General features: G+C 41.2%; 1 protein-coding gene across 1 annotated transcript; it reads left to right on the top strand.

The window, feature by feature from the left end:
- Positions 1-12: 12 nt before the first annotated feature.
- LOC139328951 (V-set and transmembrane domain-containing protein 2-like protein) lies at positions 13-25921 on the top strand. The gene is made up of 4 exons (XM_070959042.1): positions 13-313; positions 22861-23030; positions 24555-24599; positions 24794-25921. The coding sequence occupies exons 1-4, from the start codon at positions 199-201 to the stop codon at positions 25100-25102; spliced, it is 639 nt and encodes a 212-aa protein (XP_070815143.1). The 5' UTR covers positions 13-198; the 3' UTR covers positions 25103-25921.

The raw sequence follows: 25921 nt of genomic DNA on the forward strand, positions 1-25921 counted from the left end.
TCTCCGCGCTGCGTGTCCCTCCGCCTCCGCTGGCCGCATCATCTCCTCCCGCAGAGCTAAGCGGAGCTGCAGCGTGTCTCCCCTCCAGCTCCAGCTTTATGTCTGTGAGGGTCTGCTCAGCGCCGTGGGGATATTTTATCGATGCTCTCCACCTAATGTGGCAATTTCATACAACTGCTTGAAATACCGGCTGAAGCAATGGGAGCCTTTGGAGTGATAATAGGGATTTTACAGTATGCGGGACTTTATATTCAACTTACCGCGGCTCTCACCGTCGGACACGGGGAGGTGGATAATCATATTTCTGGAAATGGTAAGTTGTTTTATGCCTCTGATTGTTGGTGGAAGCTCGACTGGAAGAATAAGCTCTTAATATTGTTATATCCACTCTTGAGGGGCTGTCACTGGGTGGGGTTCAGTCATTAATTGTTCTTGATGTGGTGGAGGGGTTCTTTACCTTTACCTTTGTTTTTGTTTTTGTTGTTGTTTTTTTTAATATATATATTATTACGAAGAGAAATGTTGATTACTTTTGCAGTCTTACTGCTGTCTGTGCGCTTGGTGTAAATACATAAGGGCTGGCCAACTTGGGTTAAATAAAACTTCAATATACTTTTGTCATCTAACAATGTGTCCACATTAAAGTGGTTGAAGCATTTTGATCCAACTGAATATGACACATCACTTTTTATAGCTTATTATGATCTGGGCTACACAAACACTATTCATACTCCACATTCAGACTGATTAAGAATTACTTTCAACACAACCTATTTGGTTTGACAGAGTCAGGTGCATGAAGGGTTTCAGCCTGCCATTCAAACAGCTGCTGCTGACCAAGATGTCTTCAGGACTGCTGTGTGTTTAATTAGCCTATTTCTGCTTAAAACATTTGGTTTAAATATGATAAATGTTTAGATGACTATCGCCTAAATGTCAGTGCTAAATAAACAGCTTTCATATGGAAATAGTGAAAGAGGAAATCTAGGAGTAGCCTGTAACATAGTAACATCACTACAAATTAAACAGACTGTCCCCAACACATACTGTCCTGTTGTTTTATATATTGGATCGTGACCATGTTGTAGTGGGATCAGGGTGGAAGCTGAAAATGCTGGTTTACCTGCACGAGCTGAGGAGTTTACAGCTCTCCTGGCTTGGCTCTCATCCTGGATAGTCTCAGTTTTTGGTATAATGTTTCCCCAAGGCCCAGTTTTGCATACTGTACATACAAGATCCAACCTGAAAGCTAGTCCTCTTGGCCACTGAGCAGCTCCATTTATGTACTTGATTAGTTTACCCTCCACCCGGCCACCCCGGAGGTTTGACACTCCAACCTTTCTGCGATTCCTGACCCGAAGCTCCCTGAATCCTAGTGATCTAGTAACAGGAAGGATAAACGCTTTTCACTCGTAGTTCACAGTCATGACAGACAGTAGAGACCAGCCGGTCAGAAGGTGTAGGACAGTCAATGACATGCAGCATAAGCCCATCTCAAAAGCGAAGGGTTTGTGCCTTAGAGCGCTTGGCTGCAGGCACCTACAAATCTTCTATGCGAAACACCTTTTGTATTTTTAAGACACCAGAGTTATAGAGTAGAGAGTTATAGAAAGCAGAAATGTTTCTCTGGGTGCTGTGTGTGTGATAATACATCATTAGGTACAGTACAGTATGCAAGTAAAATAATGTGTTTGACACTTAAAACAAATACTAATTCAGATCAGTTGTTTGAGGCAGACATGCGTTACAAACCCACACTGTAGTGCAGTTTGACTGTCGGACAGGAAATGGAAACTTGTAAGATAATACAAGTGAGTGTAACCATTAAAAAAACAGAACAAAGGAAAAGCCAAGGGTGTGTACCGTCAGTGTTCTTGAGACAAATCACAGCTCCTGGAGGCACCCAAAGGAGAGAGGGGGTCTGTGCTGCACTATGGGTTATTAATGGAGGTGGGTGAAGGCTTGGGATGCCCCGTTACTGTACTGTAGCACCTTCACCATCTTTTATATTCACATCTCTGTGCTGCTTGCAGGAATAAAAATCAGAGGGTGAGTTTAGAATTGCTCAGTACTCTTCTAGAGTTTGTAAATTGATCATATACTACTCGTGCTGTTGACGCATAGCAGCTCAGATGTGTTTGCTGTGAATAAGCAGATATATTGGTGGCTCATCTTTCTTGTCAGATTTTGTTATTTTGACCAGACACTGTCACTCATCGTTGATGAAACTAAAAATAGTCTGTGAAACCTGCTGCCAGTTTTGTTTTAAGTAATGCAAGGGGAGCATATAAAATGATCATAGGGAGCATCTCTGAATGAGGATTCAGACCTAGCTGTGCAATAGTAAAGCCTACATCACATTTCTAATTAATGTCTAATTATGGTTCAACTTATCTGAAACCACTTAAAATGTTTAATTGTCACTCACAATCTTTTTTTGTCTCTATCCACAGTTTAATGCTAATTGTGATTGCATCCTCAAATATGCTGTTGATTGTGAGGTAACACAACTGCTAAAACAACCTCATTGCTGTTCCTTAAGTCCTTTAATGTTCAGCCGGTACTTATTTTTCCAAATGTCGAATATCTCCCTTTGCAATGAAGTTCTGTTAGTTTAATCAATGTCAGTTATTTTGAACACAAATTGGCATTTTTACCTAGTAGCAATCTTATTTTTCTCCAGCAGCTCCAGACATAGATTTACTGTTATCTAATTAAATTGTGCGATAACCACTTTATCACAGTGTCTCACCAGTTGTCCCTTGAGCCCTCTCTGCTTAGCAAGGTAGCTTTAGCTCGATCACTATAAATGAATCCTGCATGCAGCGGTTCCAAATGGATTGACTGTCTTGGACAGGTTAGAAAATCAATTAGTAGCATTTCTCCCAAAGGGAGATAATTAAAATTGGCTGTAATTGTTGTGCTCTCTTTCCCACTCCATGTCTCAGACAGGCTGTGAGGAAGAAATGCTTCAGGGTGTGAAGCCTTAGCAAGAATGAAAACTCCTCCGTTCAGATTTTTTAAAACTTGATCCAGAAAACAAAATAAAAGCTTTCTATTTTCACCTCTGAACAACAGCAGCTCCAGCACCAGAAAAGAGAGTTGTGGTATCCTTTGTGGTTAACTAATCCTCAGGATTTTCTTTTTTTCTTTTTTCTTTTTCCCCAGTTGATAAATTGCCCAAGCCGAGGATAGCTGAGCCGTCATGTAGAGCAGAGAGGCTGAATGCACTGTTCTGGAGAGTGCTTGTTAGATTCAGCCCTGACTCATTTGTTTCAGATAAGTGCATCTGGCTGGGCCCCGGTTAGCCCCTGCACCCCAGTTTCCACTCAAGCCGAAGTGTAGACTGAATCGCATGCAATGCAAAATGATATGTTCTGTGCGAAGACAAACGACCAGGTTACATGGATCAGTGCCTCCAACTCATTGTGGGCAACATGTGTCTGCCCTCACCAGTGGAGACGGAGGAAGACGCTCAGAGTTTTTACGTCTCATAGATGACGTATGAAGTGATGATGATGATGAAACCAAGTGTGGCATCATCATCAATTCTGAACCCTTCACTTCCAGTGCAAGACATGGTGACATTTGGCAGGGTTCATCCTGTTATCTATCAGGAGTGTACCGCTTTCTCAGTGTGGGGGCGTGTACCAATTCATTAGGCTTCCAAAGTGTCTGGGATACTCTGCCAGTCCTCTGCTTGGTGTCCTCTTAATGAGGACGGCCAGCCCAGACAGTTTGCATTGGCTTTCAATTTAATGGAGCCCTGACTGTGCAAGGGGGGGGCAACAGCTTGTACAGTCATGCTGTCACAGCGGAGGATCAGTAGGAGAGAGCAGGAGAGTGAGAGGGAGGTTGAACCAATGATCACCTCAAGAGGATACCAGAGGCGGGAGTACATTTTAGCATGTCACGTCTTGAAGGGACAGCTGCGTCCTCTGGTGACGCTGTCATCTCCGGTGTGAAGTCGTTATGCTTAGGCTTGAAAAATTTGTCTGTTTGTTTGTTTGTTCCACTGAAAAAAAATCATTTTCTTTTGACAAATCGGTGTTTTCTGCACAGCTTGATTAAAATGGATATTCAGTCTTATTTTTGATGATTGTCATTGTCAATTTTGGTGTCAGGTTTATTCAATTAAGAATACAGGCAAAACACATGGAAGAGACAATGCTTACTACAAAATCAGTATAACAACAAGGGCTGCATCTAGTGATTGTTTTCATCATTGATCTGCAGATTGTTTTCTCCAATAACCAATGAGTCATTTGATCAATAGTTTTTAAATGCACATCACAAAATCACAGAATCCAAAGTGTCATTATCAAATTGTTGGTTTTGTCCAAAACACAAAGATATTTGATTTACTATCATAACAGACTGAGGAAAAACAGCAAATATTCACATTTAGAAGCTGGAACCAGTGAATTTGCTTAAAAAAATAAAAGTTTAATCTGTTGTTAAGCTTGATGCAGATTCATTTTCATTTTGGCTCAAACAACAGAATCAGGGGCCTCATTTATAAAACTGATTTAGGATTAATTTTGACCAAGCCCTTATTTGTGCTGGCACTTAAAGGGAAATGGTGAGGCAGGTGCTGTCAGTTGAAGTTAATTTAAGATTTATAGATCACAGGCACGTCTCTTAGAAATGGGCTTCACAGAACCTGCTTAAGCAAGGTTTGTTATGCACGGCATCGTCTATGAATCAAATGTAAGCACACCTTTGGAAGTGATTAAGTTCCGATATAAATCTGAGAACATTTGTTATAAATCAGCCCCCATGTCTTCACATTTGTTCTGAACCACCCAACAGTAGACAGCATGTTTTTGTCATGGGAGAAAGATCTTAGAAAACTGCACTCCGAGGCACTAAAATGAAAGGGAGGAAATGCATTTCCACACTGTGACACAGGCTGAGAAATGGAGGTCTGTGTGGGCCCTTTGACTGAGATGGTCAGCTGTGCTCACTTTAATGTGCAGTGATGGTAAACTACTGACACAGATGGTATTTTAATTGAAAGAATGGAGAATATAGTAAATATATGATGAGATCCTGGTTGTATAAGCTCACTTTGACTCACACTGAAATAAGATTTTATTACCTTACAATCCTACTGCAATTTACAATACTACATTAACCAAGGTGAATCGGCTTCAACCGTAATTCAAGTTCAGTCCTTTGGATTGCTGCAGATTGGTCAGATCACGTCTAGCAGAGTGCTCTCAGCAGCTTGGTCACTTAACTGTGCTGCCGCATGAAAACACACCACCACTTGAAGGTACAATGTGTAGGAATTGGCCACCTGTCGAAGGCCACTGCAAACAAATGTGGCGAGAGAAAAAGAGAGAAACTTCACTAGAGAAGGTGTGCAGTTGTTTTGTACGTTTAACAATGAAAATAGGTGGAAGAAGTTTTTTGACACGGCCTACGTATATTGTCACACTATCACCTCTTGAGGCGCAAAGTACAAGACAGGACGGGCCGGGGCTAGCTCGTTAGCATGCTAACTTCAATAGATGTCTCTGCAACACAATACATAAAAGTCATTGACATTTATGCTGCTTCACATTTAGTGGATAATGTTTTTTTTTTTTTTAAACATTTTAAACTGCATTTCCCACCATATCTTACTCATTGTACCTTTAAAGGTTCTCAAGGGCAGCATACCTAAATAGAACATGATGCTGTCTTTCATCCCCAGGGAGTCCAGATGGAGTACATTGTGCATTCTTGAAAGTGGCTCACAGCCCCGGTATGTGTTGTCAACAACACGTGCTACTTCATGTTGCCTCACACTGGGAGGAAAACACAGAAATAGCCTCTCTGAGTCTTTTGTCCCAGGGGCTATGAAAAATTCACTCTGCGGGCTCGGAGTATCGGCGGCAACAGGCAGACAGCTGCTTGCTTGATTACCGGCTCCATTCTTATTTCATTACTTTACCTTCCACCTTGAATGGAGGCTGAAGGTCTCGCAGCGAACGATTATTTCCCCAAGGAGGCTCCTGTCTGTTTGCCCCGCTGCTCATTCTGAACCAAATATAGCGTTATTCCCAGACTACTTATTTTTGTTTGCCAGTCTTATTGTGTTTCTTTTCCACATATGGTTATAGGTTTTCACTTACACACTAACTGTATTCTACAGACATCATCTGGCACAGTAAGTCAGGGTGAAAATAGTATTCACATTTATAACTTTTGACTCATCTTCATAATCTAGAAAACTCCATAAACATCCTGGTATTAATAGGAATACAATAACAGTAAAACTGACTCTGCTAAATATCCTACTGGTTGTATTGGGTATTGTGTGGAAACCTTCTCTCTGAAGGTTTTTCTGGTATTCACTAGCCAAACATAACTTCCTCCTGTAGCTGGTTATCTGCATTCAGGATTAAAACGTTTTAAGATCAAGATACAGTAAATATCTGCCTCAAGTCTCTATTACAGGAGCTTGTTGTTTCATCCAGTGTTCCCTCGGGGCTTCCCTGATTATTAAAGCCATTCATCAAGTTAGTGAAATACCTCCTCCCAAAGGGATTCTGTTCACGGGCTATTTACATTCACCTTGGTGGAAGTTACAACGTTAAGATGGATTTTTATGTCTTGGTATTTGCTGTGTCTGATTTTCTTTTTTTCTTCATAATTCATCACGTCTTCTCTTCATGCCCAATGGATGTGGCTCATACGGAAACACTGAGTTAATGACCATGATTTTATTGGCTATCCCCATAAGGTGGCAGCTTTTCAGGTGAAAAACGTTTGCACTTAACCTCAAAAAGGATTTTATTATCATATTATTCCAGCTCCCAGCCTCTATTTGTCTTATTCTTTGACTGCTGTTACATGACTGTAAGAAATGTGCCTCCGTTATCAAATTCCCCAACTTCATTTGTATTTTCATCTAAAATATCAGAAGAGTCAAGGAGAAAAAAAGATGAACACAAATTGCCACACAGCCCGTTTTTTGTGAGGGGAGCGTTTGATAGAACGCTGTTTAGTTTTCCACGGGATGCTGTTGTTAGCTCATAATCCTGCCCGTGCTATTTTGCTGCTGTCTCTGGCTTTTGCCTCAGCATACAGTACATTTTGCCAGCTTAAATCATTTGCCGTTGCCTTATTTGAGTGACAAGCTAAATTTACTGTATGGCAGCCGTGTTTTAAGTCAGCAAACTGATGGACAATGTGGATTTGCAGGTTCAAATGATAGTTCAGTTTCAAATAACTAATTGTGACACATCAGTGAGCCGCACCGCTGCGCTGAGTGACATTTAATTTACCTGATACTGAATTAGATCTCTAGATGTGTATAAATCCACAGGTTAAAGTACTTTCCAATAAATCCACTATTTTCTCCTGTTTGTGTAACATTTGCTAAAAGCCGTAGTGTGTTTGAAACAGCTGGAGCGGGGGAAAATGTTGAGAGGGAGACGAACACATTGTCGCTTTTTAATGTCATCTGTTGACAATAAGAGAAATAGAGAATGAAGCGAGGCTTATCCTTTAATGGTTTGACAAAAAAAAAAAAAAAAAGCAGAAGCTTGCAGGACTGCAGACGGCCTTACCCTGTAAGCTTCTCTGTCTCGTTCACACACAAGCACACAGACGGACGAACGCAGATGTGGGTGTCACACTTGCTTCTTGTCCATGCTAATAAGCCCTCTGTAATTTAGTCATCCTCAAACAGCTCAAGCTCTCGCCATAGCAGGGAGAGAGGATCGATGGATTGACCTCACACTGGCACTCTGGCTGGATTTATCCCTCTCATTTTGTCTGGGACCTGGAGAAAATATTTAAGAGTGGTCTCTTATGGGCTTGAGCAGTGTACATTTGTTTATATATTTATGTCCTCCACCGTGTTGCTTTCTTTCATTATTTTCTCTCCTTTTCATTTTTAATGAGTCTTTGGTGGATAGCGAGCAGCCGCCTCTGTGCTCTCATGGCCTCATTTCCATCGTTGCTTTCCAAGCAATGTGCTTAAAAATGCCGAGGAAGACCGTTTTAAAAATGCATGCACTGTACTTGCATTGTCAAACAAGGGTTCTGCCTCTGCTAGAGGACGGTTCTGACAGTCCTGCCTTTATGAAAATCTATACTTAGACAAGGCCAAGTCAAGCAAATTCTTTCTGTGCCAGCTATATAGCATTATAAATGAGACAGCTCGATGTGCTTGAAATTTCCCTGGAAGTCAGTATTCACATCAGAAGTATTTCCCATTATCCCTCTTTTCTCTGGCAGTTCAGGGCTGCGAAAATTTACCAGTGGAGTCAGCTTTTGTGTTGATTTAGTATTCTACCAAGGTTATGGGATTGATTTCTGGTGACGCTACTTTGATTAAAGTCAGGAAACAGTTGGATGTCTGCTGAGCAGGCTTGTCAGGGCCTGACGTTGGCACAGCACTCACCGGGAGACAGTCTGTTTGTCAACAAGTCGTGTTTCACAGGCAGGTTGAAGAGGGCGCCTGCACAGCAAACCGAAAGGCAATTTGACAACTGTCAGATCGATAAAGCTGAGAGGAGGAGGAGGAGGAGGAGGAGGAGGAGGAGGAAGGACAAGTGAGGCAGGAAGGCACGACATTCGTTTGGGCACAGCATAATTTGGAGGTGCTAATGCTTTGGGATGTATGCATAGAGCTCTCGCAGTGGATCTATCCTAACTGTCATAACAGTTTTGCGTTTGTGGCATGAACACATTGTGTACTTTGCACGATGTTGATTAAAGATCCTCCAATCAGCAGATTCGAGCTGGGCAACAACTTTCAATGGAACTGTATCCTGACAGTAAGATCAAAATTCTCTCTGATTGAAAATGAATGAAGTCTGTCAAGTTTTTGTTTTACAAATGTGAACAGTTGATTGAAGGAGGTTCAAGGAGTCTTCTTCTTCTTCTACAGCCGTACCCTGCATCCTACAATGTCTGTCCTCAGCCTCTGCTTCCCTGTAATGAGTTCCAGCATCATTCCAGCTGTCCTGCCGTGACTCTTTCACCATGAGGTTGGCATCTGTCACTACTATGGCAGCTGTAACTTCAGCCTCTGTTAATTCTCCATATGCTCTCTGAATGATGGTGCCATTGTTCATTCTGAATAGTCTTCTTGTTAGACAGGCCTTGAAAGAGCAAAAGAGGTATTTTCTGCCTGTCGTGAGTCCATCTGAATCAGCTCTTTATGACCTTTGTCTCAAGGCCCCAAAATTCAGGCGATGAAGGTCCGAAGGGGAAGGATCAGGTCGGTCTGGCCCCTCTGATTCAGAGTCTTTTTCATGTTGGGGAACCCTCTTCGTCTCCAAGATCCTCTTCTCTATATAATATTTCTTTTTTCTCTTCTAATTAATCTCTTCTATCTCTTCGATTCTTATAAGGAACACCTGTAACAAAAACAATTTCTCCTCGGGGATCAATAAAGTATCTCTGATTTTGATTCTGATTCTTTCTGTGTCGTATTCTGCTCTTAGTCTTTCTCCACTGTTCCCCCGGTTCTTACCTTTCTCCATCTCCCTGTCTATTGTTAGAGCTAGTATCTCTTCTTTTGTCCTTTTGGTTTGAGCTATTTCCATGAGATGCTTCATCCTTTTTAGATTTGTCAGTGTCCTTTGACTGTCTGACATCTTGTTGCTAGTTTAATGCCACCGTCATGGCTACTTCCTGAGGATCAGTCTTCTGCTCTCAGCCCATCTTTTTGTCAGTGCGTTCAACCACCAGTACGACCAGGCCTGAATCCTGTTTGCTGTTGATTCCTTGCCATCCACTTCTGGTCCTGGCATCAGGACTTGGTGGTGATTTGGTTTTCTGTTGGGACTAGCCTGCCTTTCAAATTGGACAGCATGTCAGGAGCTCAGCCTGAGCTCCCAACAACAGTCTTCTGCTGAGTTCTAGTGTATCAGCCCCCTGCTGATATCACCCACTGTACCCGCTGACACGTCTTTATTGTCAAGTTTGATTCCAGTGTGGAAATATAAGAAATGGAGATCCAGCATCTTGCCCTCCAAACAATCACTGTGACAGGTTTCAGTGCAGACAGTTTATTTCAGCATCTGTCCACGGACTATTGTCCTCCATTCCAACTCTGTTGTAGCAGCATGGATTCTACTCAGCCGCTCTGATGCACTTCTGTCAACTCTGGTCATGATGTTGTCGTTGTGTGACGCAAATCAAGTTGCGCAAAACACTCTTCCACAGCTTCCAAACCGAGACACATCAGTAGAAATCTGGTCTGAGTCACATTTTCAGTCCACCTCCAAATGTGGCTTAGATGCAATTTGCAAAAAACACATCACAAAAATCAGTCAGCATACAATCTGAACCAGGTCTAACAGGGTCATACAATGTTTCAGCTCACTTTTGTGATCACAAGAGAGAAAATGTTGATACAATGATTATTCTTATCATGAATCCACTTTCCTAATTTGTCATTACAACAGAACCCTTTAGTAAATCAATATTATGGACAAGTACTGTCTGAGTAAACATTACTACACAGATAGTAAGTCACATAGCTTCATGGTTATATGCTGATTTGATCCATCCATCCATCCATCCATTGTCCATCCAGAGCCTATCCCAGCTGTCATTGGGCGAGAGGCGGGGTACACCCTGAGCCGGTCGCCAGCCGATCACAGGGCAACATATATAGACAAACAAATATTCACGCTCTTATACCTAAGGACAATTTAGAGTCACCAATCAACCTAATGAGCATGTTTTTGGTCCGTGGGAGGAAGCTGGAGTACCTGGAGAGAACCCACGCATGCACGGGAAGAACATGCAAACTTCACACAGAAAGGCCCTGCCTTGCTGTGAGGCACACGCACTACCTGCTGTGCCACCGTGCCGCCCGGCTGATTTGATAAAGATGCTTATATTTCTTGAGGTGCTTCAGGTGTGGGAGAGGTGCACATTTAATAATCAGCAGCCAGCAGTGGATCACTTGTTCTTCCTTGTTTCCCTTGTCTGAGTCTCCTGAGGCTTTGCTTCTGCAGCCATTATCTCAATCTTTGAAACAGGCTGAGGTCTGTAGTACCTGTTAAAGCGGATGTCACCCTTTTTTTTTTTTTACACATCACAGGTGAAATTTTCTTTCTGTTACAGTATATGTTAGTAACTGTATTTTATAGATAGATAGATAGATAGATAGATAGATAGATAGATAGATAGATAGATAGATAGATAGATAGATAGTTTTGCATGTGAAACAAAGTTTGGGTATTGCTCAGTGTCTTTACTCTTTCTTCAACCAGTATGTGCCAATTGGGAAGAGTTTTGTTATAATTAATGCTCATCATTTCGGTTAAAATTGCTCCTCTGTGAGATTTCATGTCCCTGCCTTCCCAAAGGTAATGTTTCCTGGTGTTAGAAGATGCTGATCACTGCAGTTTACTATAAAGAAGTTCCACTTGCAGCTCAGAAAATAGCCTCCAGCAATAGAGAATGAGGAGATAAAAGCCAAGTCAGTGCTTAGAAGTGCGTGCTAAATCCGATTTTCTGTATTAGATTTTTATTTTCACTTTAGCTGTTTTTTTTAATTCAAAATGTTGACAGATAATCCTGGATTCCTGTTCTACATACATCACACACACATCCAGCATTTGTCATACAGTAAAATGATACAATTACAAAGGTAAAGCGTATCTTGTTGTATTCAGTGTCAGCTAGAAATGAATAATGTTTTACAGAATAACCCACAGTAGTACTTGCAATATCGGTCATCTTCAATCTCTGTATGTCGTCTCCGACAGCTTTAACAAGGTGGTGAAATGTTCCTCTGACAAGTTTTAAAGCTTTAAAAGGCAGTGAATGTGGTGATGGACATCAGAGACAGAAACTATGACAGATATATAGCCTATATGTCCATAAGTTCCAAAAAAAAAAGCTTTAATGGAGAGCTCTGACCGACAAGTGAAGAAGCCATATCCATTAGTGAAGACAGAAATTGAAGGAGGCATATTGTAACTCCATTCACGCGCAGACACTGACAGACCACAGACTACAGCTGCTAAAATCTGCTAATGAGGGTTGTCATTTCATCCCAATAAAATCGATGGTCACTGGCAAAAAATGAGCCTGCTTTTGTCTACATCTGTCTGAAATCAAAGACCCATTGTTTAAAAAATCCCCATGAATTTCGAATGGAAATCTGCCACCATTGTAAACTGTAAGCCACACTAGCTATCATTACAAATTTGACAGGTGTAGCATCAGCAACTAAGCGAAGCAGGGCGATAACTTTGACTGATATCATAAAAACAAGCCATTTTTGATGACTATATGTCACAATTTGTCTTTATTTCTGAGATTAAACAAGATCAAATCTGATAGTGATTTCACACTGTTTACGTCATGTAAACAATACATGCCTGTATTGTAAGTATTTTTTAAAATCAACCCTTGATGATTTTTTCAAACATAAGAAAATCATTTTCTCCAACTTACAACCAAAATAGAGTGCGAAGGAGAACTGGTGAAGAATTAATGACGCTTGCTGAGTCTCCACAGCCGTTTGAAACCACAGTGTGTGAAGTCAAAGTCAAGTCAAGGGGAGAGTTGCACGGGGAGTCCTCAAATACACTCGGGAGTCCGCAGATACAGTAGGACAGGCTTATAGCTGCAAGGTAATTCCTGCACTTTCCCATTTCCCCAGCCAGCCAATAAGACCCTGATTCTGCACACACAAGATTTTTCTCAATTTTCCACCTCTTTCTTTCTCTTGTGTAAATCCTTTCTTTCTCTCTCCTGCTGTCTCTCTCCAGCTCAGTAACGTCTTCCACAAATCTCCACCTCTTGTTCAAAGCACTACATTTTTGCTCTCCTCTCTCCTTTTCTATTGCCCTTTCATTCTTACTTTCTACCTATTAGGTGCTCCTTCTGCCTCTGTCTTTCACTTAAGCCTCTTCTGTGCTCTCAGATTCCTTCCTCCTTTAATTCGGTTCCCTTCCATGCTTCCTCCTCTTCTCTCGCTGAGTGGGCAGTCTGTGTCTATTGGCTCTCTGGAGTCTGGCATAAAGAGATGCTTCCAACTCTCAGAGTAGCTCACTACATCTCCTGGAGCCTTGCCCACCGGCTCTGGCAGGTGTTCAGCATCCTGGGAGACTTACTCTGTGTGTGTCTCTCACTGTGTGTGGTGCCCTGTAGCTTGTTGTCAGCACACAGTGTATGTGTCTAAATGTAGCTGTGTGCATTTTAAATGCGTTTTAAAAGGTGCAGCATTACTCTGACACACATGGTGCTGCTATGTTTTTTTATCGCATGCTTTGTGCAAGCCATAATGCACAAGGTGTTCCTATACAAGAAAGTAATGGACGAGGTGGAGGCACAGAATGCCAAGTGATGGAGAAAATAGCCTCTCCAGTTATCATTTTGCAATATTCATCTCTCTAACACAGAGATTCATCTCAACCAAAGCCAAGAAATCACAGCAGTTCAAAAAAGATCAAAGGACAAAGTAGAGCTCCTTTAGCAGATGGAGGAGAAGGGGGAAGAAATGAAAAATGACAAATGAAAATAGATTTCAAAGTGACTCTCCACATGATGTGCTGGAAGCATATAGAAAACTGCCATCTTTTTCTTTCTTTCATCATGCAGCTTAAATATAATTGTTGTTATGCTCTTTGAGCCCATCTTACAATTAACTTTGCTCACTGATTTATTTCCAGTGAAGGACAAACTGCCTCATTACCAATGTGAGGAATAAGAGGAAAAAAAGATCACATTAACAGACATACTTGTGAAATGTATGTGTGCAAAACGGCTACAGCTGCAATACTCCTAATACTAACTACTAATACTCCTGTAGTATGCCACGCTCTGTCCACTACTGGTCAAAATTGTTAGTGTGTATCTTCAGGTACAACCTTGATTCCAACAATGTTGGGATGCTGTGTAAAACAAAGCTGAATGTGGTCGTTTGTTAATCGTGTTTGACATATACTCAATTGAAAGCAGTACAAAAACAATATATTTAATGTTTAATCTCATCCTCTTCAATGATTTTTGTAAATATCTGCTTATTCTGAGTTTGATGCAGCAACGTGTTTCAAACACGTTGTGTCAGGAGCAGCTAAAGACTGGGAAAGATGTGGAATGTTCCAAAAACACCTGTTTGGAACATTCCACAGGTAAACAGGTTCATTGGTAACAGGTGAGAGTATCATGATTGGGTATGAAAGGGGCATCCTGGAAAGGCTCAGTCGTTCACAAGCAAGGATGGAGAGAGGTTCACCACTTTGTGAACACATGATTAAATAAAGGATATTGCTACATGAGCTCAGGAACACTTAGTAAAACTGCTGTCTTTAAACACAGTTTGTTTCCAAATGACTGCACTCTTTTTATTTAGAGTCTACACAGCATCCCAACTTTTTTGGAATTGGGGCTGTATTTCAGGGTTATGTATGTTGTAGTATAATCAATAGAGTCAATACAAAATAATGCGTTCAACTGCTCCAGTTTATTTTAATTACCAGGTGTGCTGTTGGACACCTGAAATGATTCGACAGTTAATCGAGTCAATTGGATTGAGAGAATGGAACAGTAACTATTTTCATAATCAGTTAATTGTTGCCATTATTTAAGCAAAGATGCCAAATGTTCTCTGCTTTCACCATCTCAAATGTGAGGATTGGATTCTTTTCCTGTTTGATATCACTGCAAATTGAATCTTTTTAGGTTTTAGACTGCATGGCTTCACAAAACAAGCAGTTTAAAGATGTCACAGGTTCACAGGTTTCTGACATTAGCAGATTAATCACCAATGAAAATAAAAGTTGAGCAAAGACAATACAAAGACATGCACGTCCATAAATCTCAGTGGGTCAGGTGATGGACACAAAGATCAATGCAATAGAGACTAAGACCTCCAGACCTTCCATTGAGACATATAAGTAAAACATTTCAGTCACATCATAATCATCTTCCATGTGGTCTGGCCTGTCTTGGCTGTTAAGGTTGCTAATTGAATAATCACTGTTTAAGGCAGAAGTTTTGCAAACAGTTGATTTATAATGCATTATTATCCACTGATTTTCCATTGGTCAGCTCATCAAGTAATAAGCTATAATGTCAGCAGTACATTACTTTCAATTCAGATCGGATTTTGCCTTTTCTTTGCCCATATCATCCTTTTTTGTGCTCTTCTTTGTGTCTTTTACTGTGTGTCCCACAAGCATCTTTTTGTCTGTGGGAACACAGCCTGTTCAAAGTGACAGATGCTGCTGTCTGTGCTCTGCCGCTAGCTGTTGATACTGTATCTTCAGGATGACAAAAAAGTGCCACCCGCTGCATCGAATACTAAGAAAACCCACATGATTGAAATGCCAGCCTCTGTTGTTTTGCTCATATATTTTATGCACAGCGAAGTTCTCTGCCATTCCAGGCCTCAGCTCCATATGTTCAAAACACATTAAAACAAGACATTGTGATAAGTTTTGTCATACCCTCTATGCTCTTCATCAGGCATCAGGCAGTGAAGTAGAACCAGGTTCTACTTTTTTCACTCTTTCTGCCCCTTTTAACACACTCTCGCAAAGTGCTTTTTCAAACAAAGTTAATACTGTTATAAAAAGAGGAATCCTTGGCATGGAAACCACAAAGTAAATATCTTTTCTTAGAGTTATGTCTCCATGCACAAAGGCTCTCTGTCGCCAGGTATTGTTAGCTTTGAACTGTGTCAACGTCAAGACGTAATTGGCTGATCAAGAATTTCAACATGCAGTGTGCAGATACTTCTAGGTTGTAGGTCTGGTTACGTTACTGTTTAATGTCTGGATCATTTCACTTTAGAGTGTTCATCAGAACATTCCCTCACATGATATTTCTGAATCTCATGGACTTGTTATGTTCAGGTTGGGAAAGATTTTCCTGCGATCGGGAACAACAGGCATCATCAGATGAAAAGTGGATCATTATACCAGCTGTGATTACAGTCTACAATGGCACTGAAGGAACAGTTAGTGCTACAGGAAATTGTGTGTCCCACTGTGCAGCCAAATCACCAGACAGAGCAGAAGCATGTCATGTTTATGTCTCCTTTTGCTTTCCGCAGAACTGTCCAGAAATTAAAAATCCTACCCAGGAGAACACTTTTGTCTGCTTCAACGTCCACCTGTCCTTTTGTTTCCTGTTTTCATAGCTTGGTGTGTCGCGATGGTTTGTCTGACAAGACAGTCTGTTACATCTCTTTCCATTTGTTTCACCCAGTGGCATTTTAATTCTCCCTACAATAGAAGAATCAGAAAAGTATTTGTAAAATGTCTCTACTATTTTGAGTACCCGGATAATTCAACTTGATTCAGTGAAATAATTAAATATTTCATCTACAGCACTGCTCTGTATATCTGGCGCATAACAAGAAAAGGGCAGATGAATATGTGGAAGCAGCTCTCAACTCTTGTGTGGTTTCTACTCAGTTCTTCTTCAAATATAATACAGTGCTGATTAAGTTGATTTGGTGCCATTAACAATCAAATTGTTGCATTGTGTGCATGTGTTTTTCGTTGTCTAGCCCGCCTCACATGAGCCACTTGTAGCTGATTTGTCTGAGATTTGTGCGCTCTGTCTCACAGTACATGAGAGCTACCACCTACCATGAGTCTCAGAAAGGGGGAAGAAGGAACAGTTTGTTCTCTGTCAGCGTCATAACAAGGACTCATACTGTAAGATGCCCATGGACCAGGTGAACTGAGAGCTACACTGAGTCTGACTGTGGTGTATCTTTATCTCGCCTGTTATTTTTCAGTCTCAGGATAATTTCCATAATATAGTAGAGCCAGACAGAAGAATTATTCTCAAGTGGCTCAAGTGCGCTATTTTTTACCATCAAGTGCTGTCTTGCTTGCACATAATGGACCTCCATGTTGCCATGACAAAACATGTGCTCAACTATTTAACCCCTTATAATGCAGGAAATGTTCCAAGCACTTCATTCCAACATCCATCCATCCATTATCTATACCGCCTATCACTTTCGGGGTTGCGGGGGGCCTGGAGCCTATCCCAGCTTCAACGGGCGAGAGGCGGGGTACACCCTGAACCGGTCGCCAGCCGATTGCAGGGCAACATGCACTCACACTCACACCTAGGGGCAATTTTAGAGTCACCAATTAAGCAATTAAGCATGTTTTTGGTCTGTGGGAGGAGTACCCGGGGAGAACCCACGCATGCACGGGAAGAACATGCAAACTTCACACATGCAAACTTCACACAGAAGGGCCCCGCCAAGGGATCGAACCGGCAACCTTGTTGCTGTGAGGCACGCGCACTACCTGCTGCTCCACCATGCCGCCCTCATTCCAACAAATGGAGAGATTTTGTCTTGGCTCTGTAAATTAGCCAGCTTACTTATCTCTCAGCTCGAGAATTAAACGCATACACAAAGATTTGAAGTCTGTCGTGGCTTTCAATAGATGAGTCAGTAGCTTGTCAGGGATCTGAACAAAATGTGTTGATTTGCAGTCTGTGTTAGTCCTGAAGTAACTTTGGCCTGTGAATGTAGCTGCAGCTTCTGCAGAGCCAACACTGGGAGAGCACTGTGTGCAAAGCCTTTTTTTCTGTTTTTCACAAATATTGCTAGTAAATATATTCAGATATGTTTATTTTGAAACAGAAGTTAAAGAAAACACTGGTAGTGAACACTTTGCAGCATGAGCTTGTGGCTGATGTGTTGTTTGTTTATAACGCACTGCAAAATGAGACAAAGTAGTTGTTTCATTGCAGAAAAAGGTATTTTTACATATCAGGCTGGACAACAGTGTCATTAAGATGCTCCACATGAGTTCCACTGAACTTCTGTACATCTGCAAAGGCCAGGTTCACTGAAAACATGTGAACATGCAGGCTGCTGTGTGTGGACTGCTGTCTCACTGTCTGCAGGTATTGTGAACAAGGTTCAGTGTGCACAGCAGCACATGCTTCTATGTCTGCATACCTTCCCATATGTCGTTTCTTTACTAACAATCCTTTCTAAAGGTCCTATTTCCCTCTTATCACCGTGTGTGTGTGCGTGTATTCAGTCACTGTGCTTCAAAGCTCCTCTCACAGCATTTCCTCTCACTTTTCCATCTATCTTCCTCATCTCTTTCTTCTCACCACGCTCGCCTCAGTTCACCTCTGCCCTTGTCCTTCTTTTCTCTCTTTTCCTCTTCCTCTACCCTTCTTGGCCCCTGTCTGGCACCAACCCTACAGTACGTCTCCTCCTGACAAATGAGGCCACTGCCTGGCCGCAAGCAGCGGTGCATCAAGGGCACAACTCCTGAGGGCCCAGTCACTCAAACGACACCAAAGCCCGCTCCACCGGCCCTGTTTTCAAAGCCTTTTTCCTTACATCTTCCTGTTCATCGCTGGATCAACTTCACATGAATGTCGAAAACAGAAACGACGGCTGACTCCTCTGTTTGCTCCCCTGGTCTGAATATACTTTGTGTGCCTAATGCAGGATTTTTCTGAAAGAGGATCATTCTGTAGACGAGAGGTAGAATATTGCTGCTTTTTCTCTCATCACTCTTGATGCACAATGACGGGCTCTATGTGAAACTTTTCACTGTTTCAGTAAAGGGTTGGTTTCACACTGATTGAGTGAGTAGATAACGTACTTAGATAAGTTTTTGTTCCTTCAAATTTCTATGTGTGCATGTAACAACTTATGTATGTATGATGAGTTTTAAGAACTTCATTGTTTATTTACAGTGAGTTTGTTTAAGTGGGAGACTGCTGATGCGTTTGGGGGATTTTGAGTCGGAGCAGCGAGCATCAGAATAAATACTGAATACAAAGTGCTAAAATAGATATAATAAAGTAGAACATACAGGAATATTTTTTATTCTCATCAGAGAAGTGTTGTGGATGTTTGGGGATGTGGAGATCAAACAGTACCCATACCTTTGATTTGGTCTGTCACACTAATTTATTGTTGATGGTAAACAACATTAGCATTATTGTATTTCCAGCAGTTGACACTTATTTTCACACTCTCAGAAGGATTATTTGATGTAAAAGGTGATGAACCCACAGACCAACTCATCACTGCTCTGCGGAGCATTTTAGCATCTTTAAGCTCTTTGTTTTGATTTTACAGCTTTGCAGTTTTGGTTCAGTCTTATCACTCTCACTAAAGCGGTTTCCAGCAGCAGCAGCAGCAGCAGCAGCAGCAGCAGCAGCAGCAGCAGCAGCAGCAGCAGCAGTGTGTGTACTCACTTTTTCCTACCAGCTCAGCACTAAACAGCTGAGAGAAAAAGTTAGGGACTAATTGGAGAACATTTAGCAACTAAAGAGCCAAGTGTTCTCTCATGAGGTGATGGATACCCAAACAAAGTGGAAAGAAGTATTGAACTTAATTTTATCAGGTGACCCAACCTGTCCCAGAGCGTCAGATACAAACACACAAGATACACTTTAGCATCTCTGTGAGACCCAGCAACTGACTGCAACAGCAGGTGCCGAGGCGTGACGAAGTGTTGGTATTTGACTGTAAGGGGACCGAGCTGGGTGGCCACAAACATGACTCCTAATGAATGATGCATTGTGTCTGATGTGTAAATAAACAAATGTTTGCGGATGCTTTCGTCATATCAACTTTATAAGGTGATAATAAGTCAATGTTAATGCAATAACTCAGTTCATGCAGGTTCAAGGAATACAAAAACCAGACAGGATCTGTAATAATGTAGCTATCAAGTCTATATGACACAAACTTGCATTAGTAGCTCTGTGCTACCAAGTGTTGTCATACAACAGGTTTTTGATATAGTTTAATGGATGAAGGCTTTTTGCTATTTGTTATTGAATTCAATGAAGAAATATTTTAAGCCCTTCAGATGCACAAAACATGATGTCATATTGTCAACCTTTGTCAAAGTGCCCTAAAAAACAAAAATAATGTCAAAAGCTGCAAAACTGACCAAAAGAAAGAAAGAATGCATGAGTTACAAAACAGCCCCTCTTCTCTCTTCTGTTTTAATATCAGGAGATGCCCACAACAGCACCACAGAAAAAATCATTGGCTCAGCACTCTCATTCTGGTAATATATCTTAAATATGCTCATGTAAAATCAATGCAATCACTGAGACTGAGAGAGGATGCAAGAGACAAATGAGTGAGATGAGTTAGAAGTGTGTATTTGGTGAGTGTGAAAACAAGGCTCAATGCAGTGTGATACTGTACATTTACATTTAATCAATGCACATCTCCTCAGATGGTGTATGTGTATTATACTTTCATGGCACAGTATTATAATTAGAATGGTCAGTACTGTGTGAATATTGTCTGCACATCATTAAACTGACTATAATGAGAATACACTTCATGGTGTATAACATTAGCCTGGTGTTGGTATTGATTGTGTGTGAAGTTAATTGTACAAAGGAGCAAAGCCACCAAGTTTGATTTCATGTCATTTCTAACTGTGTTGTCTGGGTTAAGACTCTTTCCATTCTAGTCTAGCCTTCTAGAGCATTTGGTTTTTATGGACAGGCCCTGATCATCAAAGTCTTTTTAATGCAACAACTGATTCGCATTGATTAGTTCAATATTATTCAGGTTTATATGTTAAAAGATTACCATGACACGATATTCTTATTTACTGTGTATTGTAATGACGACACTGTTCATTCAATATGAATTAAATGTGTTAAACTTTGCAATAAATACACACAAGCATCTGAGGCCGAAGTCAATTATTAGCATAGAACAAAGTCACCAAAACAGTGACTAGACTACGAGACTACGACAGTGTGCAGCTCAGGACATTTTATTCTAGTCTCACATATCTATTACTCCATACTGGCAAACATACACTGTAAAAGACTCAATATTTTTAACCATCGAAAAGCTGGAAGGTAATTTGGAAAAAATATCTTATATATTAATACGATAGTATGCTACTTGCTACACTTTGTTGGCTCAGACTGGGCTTAATAAATTGGAGGCAGCCAAGAAAAACCAAAAACATTTGCCAAACATTTGAGATGTTGATGTCACTCACGTTGTTGGATTCAACTCAAAACCAGTCTAGCAGATCACCACAGAGGGTGTACTTAGAGCATATTTTCAGAAACAGCGCAAACAGACTTTCAATAAAATAAATAAAAATTAGTGCTGTCAGGCGATTAAAAAAATGAATCTAATTAATTACAGGATTTGTAATTAATTAATCTAATTAATCGCATTTTAATTTCATATCTGCTAACGGTCCCCAAATAAAGAATTTGAATTCTAGGACATTACAATTCACTGACATTCACATTACAGCTGGTGAATTCTTTTCATCACTGTAGTTCTCGACGGTAGCTGGAAATTAGAGTCAGATGACGCTATCTGAAACGCCTCTTTTAGGCCCTCGTCTTCCACGATTGAAATCGGCCTGCAATCAGCAGCAACCCACTTTGCGATTGAGTTTGTCAGTTTTTCTGTCATGGCTTTGCTCATTCGTTTTCCTAACTCAGCATGAAATGATAATTCAGGCTGGAGCTGCTACGGTGATAGGAAAAGTCTTTTTTACACAAGGTACAAATCACTGCGTTCTTGTTAATAGTCCCATCTTTGTTCTTTTTATAAATAAACTTGCCGTTCAAAGGTCCAAGTAGGCTTGCCTCGCTCTCTGGTGTCGCATCCATGTCAGTTGTCACCCTGCTTTTGACTAGTGGCACAGGTAGGATGCGCCCTGCCACTGCAGCCTACAGGTCACTCAAAGGGCCAAATTTAAAATGCTTGCGCATTGACTTGCCACTCATGATTTATTTGGGTTAATTTGCATCGTAATTAATTAATCTAATTAACGCGTTAAACTGACAGCCCTAATAAAAATAAAAAAAGATAATGCTGACTTCTCCTGGGACAGCCTAATTCCTGGAAGTGTGAGCTTGGCCCTGCAGTAGCAGGTGACTCATATCTAGTTCATATGAGCTCTTAAAATACTTTGCTGTAGTTGCCAAATTAAATTTGTAACATCTGAAAAAATAACTCCACGTTGTGCCTTCATTTAAATATATTATCATTTATGAACAACCTGATTCACGCTTTTTGTTTGTTTGTTCCTTGTTTGATCACAATCAGCAGATGGTACATTTTAGACAGAGAATATCATCTTTTTCCTGTTGTTGTGAGCAGAAGTGTTTGTAAGTGTGTTTTAAGAACGCTGAACGTGTGTTTATGGATGAAGGTTCATGTGGTTCAGCTGATGTCTCTGTTTTACTTGAGTGTCTAGAAGGATTACAAACTGTCCCCCCACACACATACTGTGTGCTGAGTCAGATGATATGTGATGGAAAATGTGCTTTTCTGTTGAATTATTGACCATTACCGCAGGCCAATCCAGGGAAAATGATGTTCTCTGTGTAGGTGGTTGGTCTTATGTGCGTGGGCTTGAAGAGCAATGACACTTCTAAATTAGTCCATCAGTACAATGTTCAGCTCTGGCTGCTGAGCCAGCGACTGACGGATTATAGCGTACGTTCTTGACACTCTTTCAGTTCAGTTTATGTTCTGCTTCCTTTCAACTTCTCTTGAAACAAAGACAAAATGTTGTTCAAAGAGCTTGCTACTACAGTGTGTAGAGAAGCCTTCAAAAGACTAGGAGAGTGAAAAGCAGGCTACAGGGCTCTCATGCATATACTGCAGATAACTGATGATGGATCACACCCCAAAATGACCACAGAGTAACGTTAGTTTCATATGTGACGTAGCACTGGTTTGTTGAGTCGCTGTTCTCCCTGAATTTCTGTGCTCTATTTACTTGGCTACCAACACCTTGTACCCTTGTGTGTTTCCGATATTGTTTCTCTTGCTGAAGTGTGATGCAGCAATGTTGCCAGTTTCTGTCATTTTGGGGATGTCTTAAGCGCATCATGTCCCCTAAATATTTTTTATTATTTCTCTTGCAGCTTTCTTTACAGAGGTGCCACACGACATCACGACGCAGAGCGGTGAGGATGTAGAGATGGCTTGTTCCTTCCGCGGGGCTGGCTCTCCTTCCTACTCCCTGGAGATCCAGTGGTGGTACATCAAGGACCGCAGCGACTGGCAGGAGAAGCCTGCCCACATCACTAATAATGTAAGCTGCGAGGGAAAACAAGTTGTCTTGCTGTGAGTCCCAATAGGGGCACTCATGCCCCAGGGGGGGGCACTTCTGCAGTTGGCAGGGGGTACATGGAAGGCTCTTCTCATCAGCTCAGCATAAAAATCATCAAAATAGAGATTTGATTAAAAAATATATCCACATATTTGTGAGATGCTTAGCTTAAATTTACAGCAGCACCAGTCCCTTGTCACACATTAACACTCATTTCAAATTGAGAGTGAGTGACAGCTAGTTAGCAAGAGAGCACAGAAGATGAAACAGTCCCATGAAAGAAACAGTTGAAATAGTCTAACAGTTAGTCAGACAAAGTGAGGATGGTAATCACTGTATTACTGCAGGAGTGCATGTGGTGCTTTTTGTCTACTTTTATATCTGTCATTCCAAACATGTGGCTCATCCATCTGGGATTACAAGACGCTGCTGTTTATCATACATTACAGATATAGGAAGATGTCCAGTAACACAAATACCAAACAAAAAGAAAACATCAATAATATTATCCAGCATACAACATAGTAACATAAAAGTTGTGCACTAAGTTAAACAAAAAGAAAAAAGTAATGCTAGAAGTAACTGCCTAACTTAAATGTTTCATATGTGGAGAGCTAGAAAAATTTACTTCTGTTGTTATCTTACCAAACAACATTTTGTGTGGCTCCCAGTAAAAAGGATAATGGGAAACAAAATGGAACTAATTTCCTGTATCATGGAGGTGCTTATGGTCAGTGCTGGAAAGCAGCCCAGATGTTTGAGAGGATTTTTATAATACTCTGAAAACCTGTTTCTTCTTCTTTAAACCTTTATTTTTTGTCTGTTAAGTAGAATTACAAAGTCTATTTTCAGCATTCATTTTCAGTTGTTGTGGTTCAGTTCATTTGGACAGAAGCGCTCGGACTGCACCTAAAGCTTACTGTGTGTCAGGCAGAGAGAAACGCAGTATTAGCCATGACAGAAACCCTCTGGCACGGAAACGGAGGGATAATTGCTGATTAGCATTTGCCAGCACTGGGGGAACAGGTTGACTCTCTCCCATCATGGGGGAACTCAGGCTCCCCTGTTGTGCCTCTAGACACTATAATTGGCACTGAGAAAGAAATAGATTTTCAAAATCTCTGTCTGCTCCATGCATAATTCATACCTATGCCCAAAAGAATACCTCTGTGCCTCTGCATACGCATTCACACACACTCTCCTGCTCAGAGGCTTACGTGACTGGTGCTGTAGAGTGTGTGTGCTCACACACATATTTGAATATGCACATGCACAGAAAGCATGCGCATATATGCACATGCTTCACGCTCAACCACCAGAGAAAATGTCAACTTGGACAGATCAGCAATCCGGGAACACTGCAGAAACCATCAAAGTGTTTGTCCATTGTAAGATTTTGCTACTGTGAGTCAATGAAATGAGATATTTTTAGCATGAGGTGATTTTAGAAAAGTGCAGCCTGAATGATCCTTCTATTGTTAATGCATCATGCATATTTCTGTGCAGGTTGTACCCCTGGAGGAAACATCCAAAGATGCCACCAAAATTAGCGTGAGTTTGATCTTGCATCAACTGTCAACTGGCACAAAGCAAAGACAATATCAGAGAAAACGTAATGATTCTGCAAGATATGTTTCCATTCATGGATAGGAGCTTCATTAAGTACAGAAGGATTGTAGTTTAGAATTATATAGTATGCGCTTTAGTCATATGGCAAAGAGTACATCATCTTTTGTCCCTGTTAGGTGGTAAAAGTGGCCGGCAGCAACATCTCCCACAAGCTCCGTCTCTCCAGCGTCAAGCCGTCAGACGAGGGCACGTATGAGTGTCGCGTCATCGACTTCAGTGGCACCGTGGCGCAGCACCACCGCGTTCGCGCCTACCTCCATGTGAAGCCTGAGAGGGGTCAGGGGTCTGATGGCAGCAAGCTGCAGGAGCCAGGGCACCGGTCGCAGGGGAACCACCCACACCCCCATCACCAACCAGAGGGCAGGGAGCTGAAGAGGAGATCAGCTGGCAGCACCACTGACTGTAATGAGAGCTGTGTGCTTTAGAGTGGGCAGCCCGCCTGTCCGTCTGCATGTTCATGACTTATCTCCAAAGAGGGACAGTCATCAGCACACACGTCACCACAGAGTTAAGGCATCAGACGTACAGTAACAGGACCCTTTGTGTTTCACCGTTTGTTCGTGTATCTTTAGCATCGCTGTTTGGATGCCTGTGCTGTTGAATGCCAATAGATGGCACGTTTATTAACAGTACATACGACTGTGTTCTTTCTGTTGCTGTGTTATTTGTCTCTGTGCTTTTTCCTATTGCGTTAAATTTGTGTTAATGTGGCATTAAGGCTGTAATAAGAGAGAAGTTTTACTTTGTTATTTTATCTGAGCAGGACTCTTTCAGTGGCTGAGCACCCAGACCTTTTCCTCACAAAGTATTTGGCCGTGGAGAGTCAGCATTATCATGGATATTATCACTAATAATTCAGATGCAGACACAGAACAGATCTTTTCCTTTGCAATGTGCCAGCTCTACTGTCTTTTACCAAAACATGTGCCAAACGCTGCGGTATCTCAATGTAAATGCTTTGTAAGGAATAAAGAATAAATTAAGCTTTTTTCATTCATCTGGAAACTTTTCAAAGTGCATTGATTTCATTTACGTAATCTTGGGTTCAACACTGTCTGTATTTGACTTTCTATGCCACCACTAGAATGTTTGTCAAAAGTAAAAATGTATTCCTTCATCACATCAAGATAATATCTATAAATTCTTGTGTATATTCACACTTGGCACTGTAGACTTTTACTGTTCTAATTTAAATAAAGTTTAATCTGTGGTGCTTAAGCAAATGACTCAAGTAACACAACTCC

This window comes from Chaetodon trifascialis, chromosome 3, assembly GCF_039877785.1.
Source record: "Chaetodon trifascialis isolate fChaTrf1 chromosome 3, fChaTrf1.hap1, whole genome shotgun sequence".
In the NCBI taxonomy this organism is placed as follows: Eukaryota; Metazoa; Chordata; class Actinopteri; order Chaetodontiformes; family Chaetodontidae; genus Chaetodon; species Chaetodon trifascialis.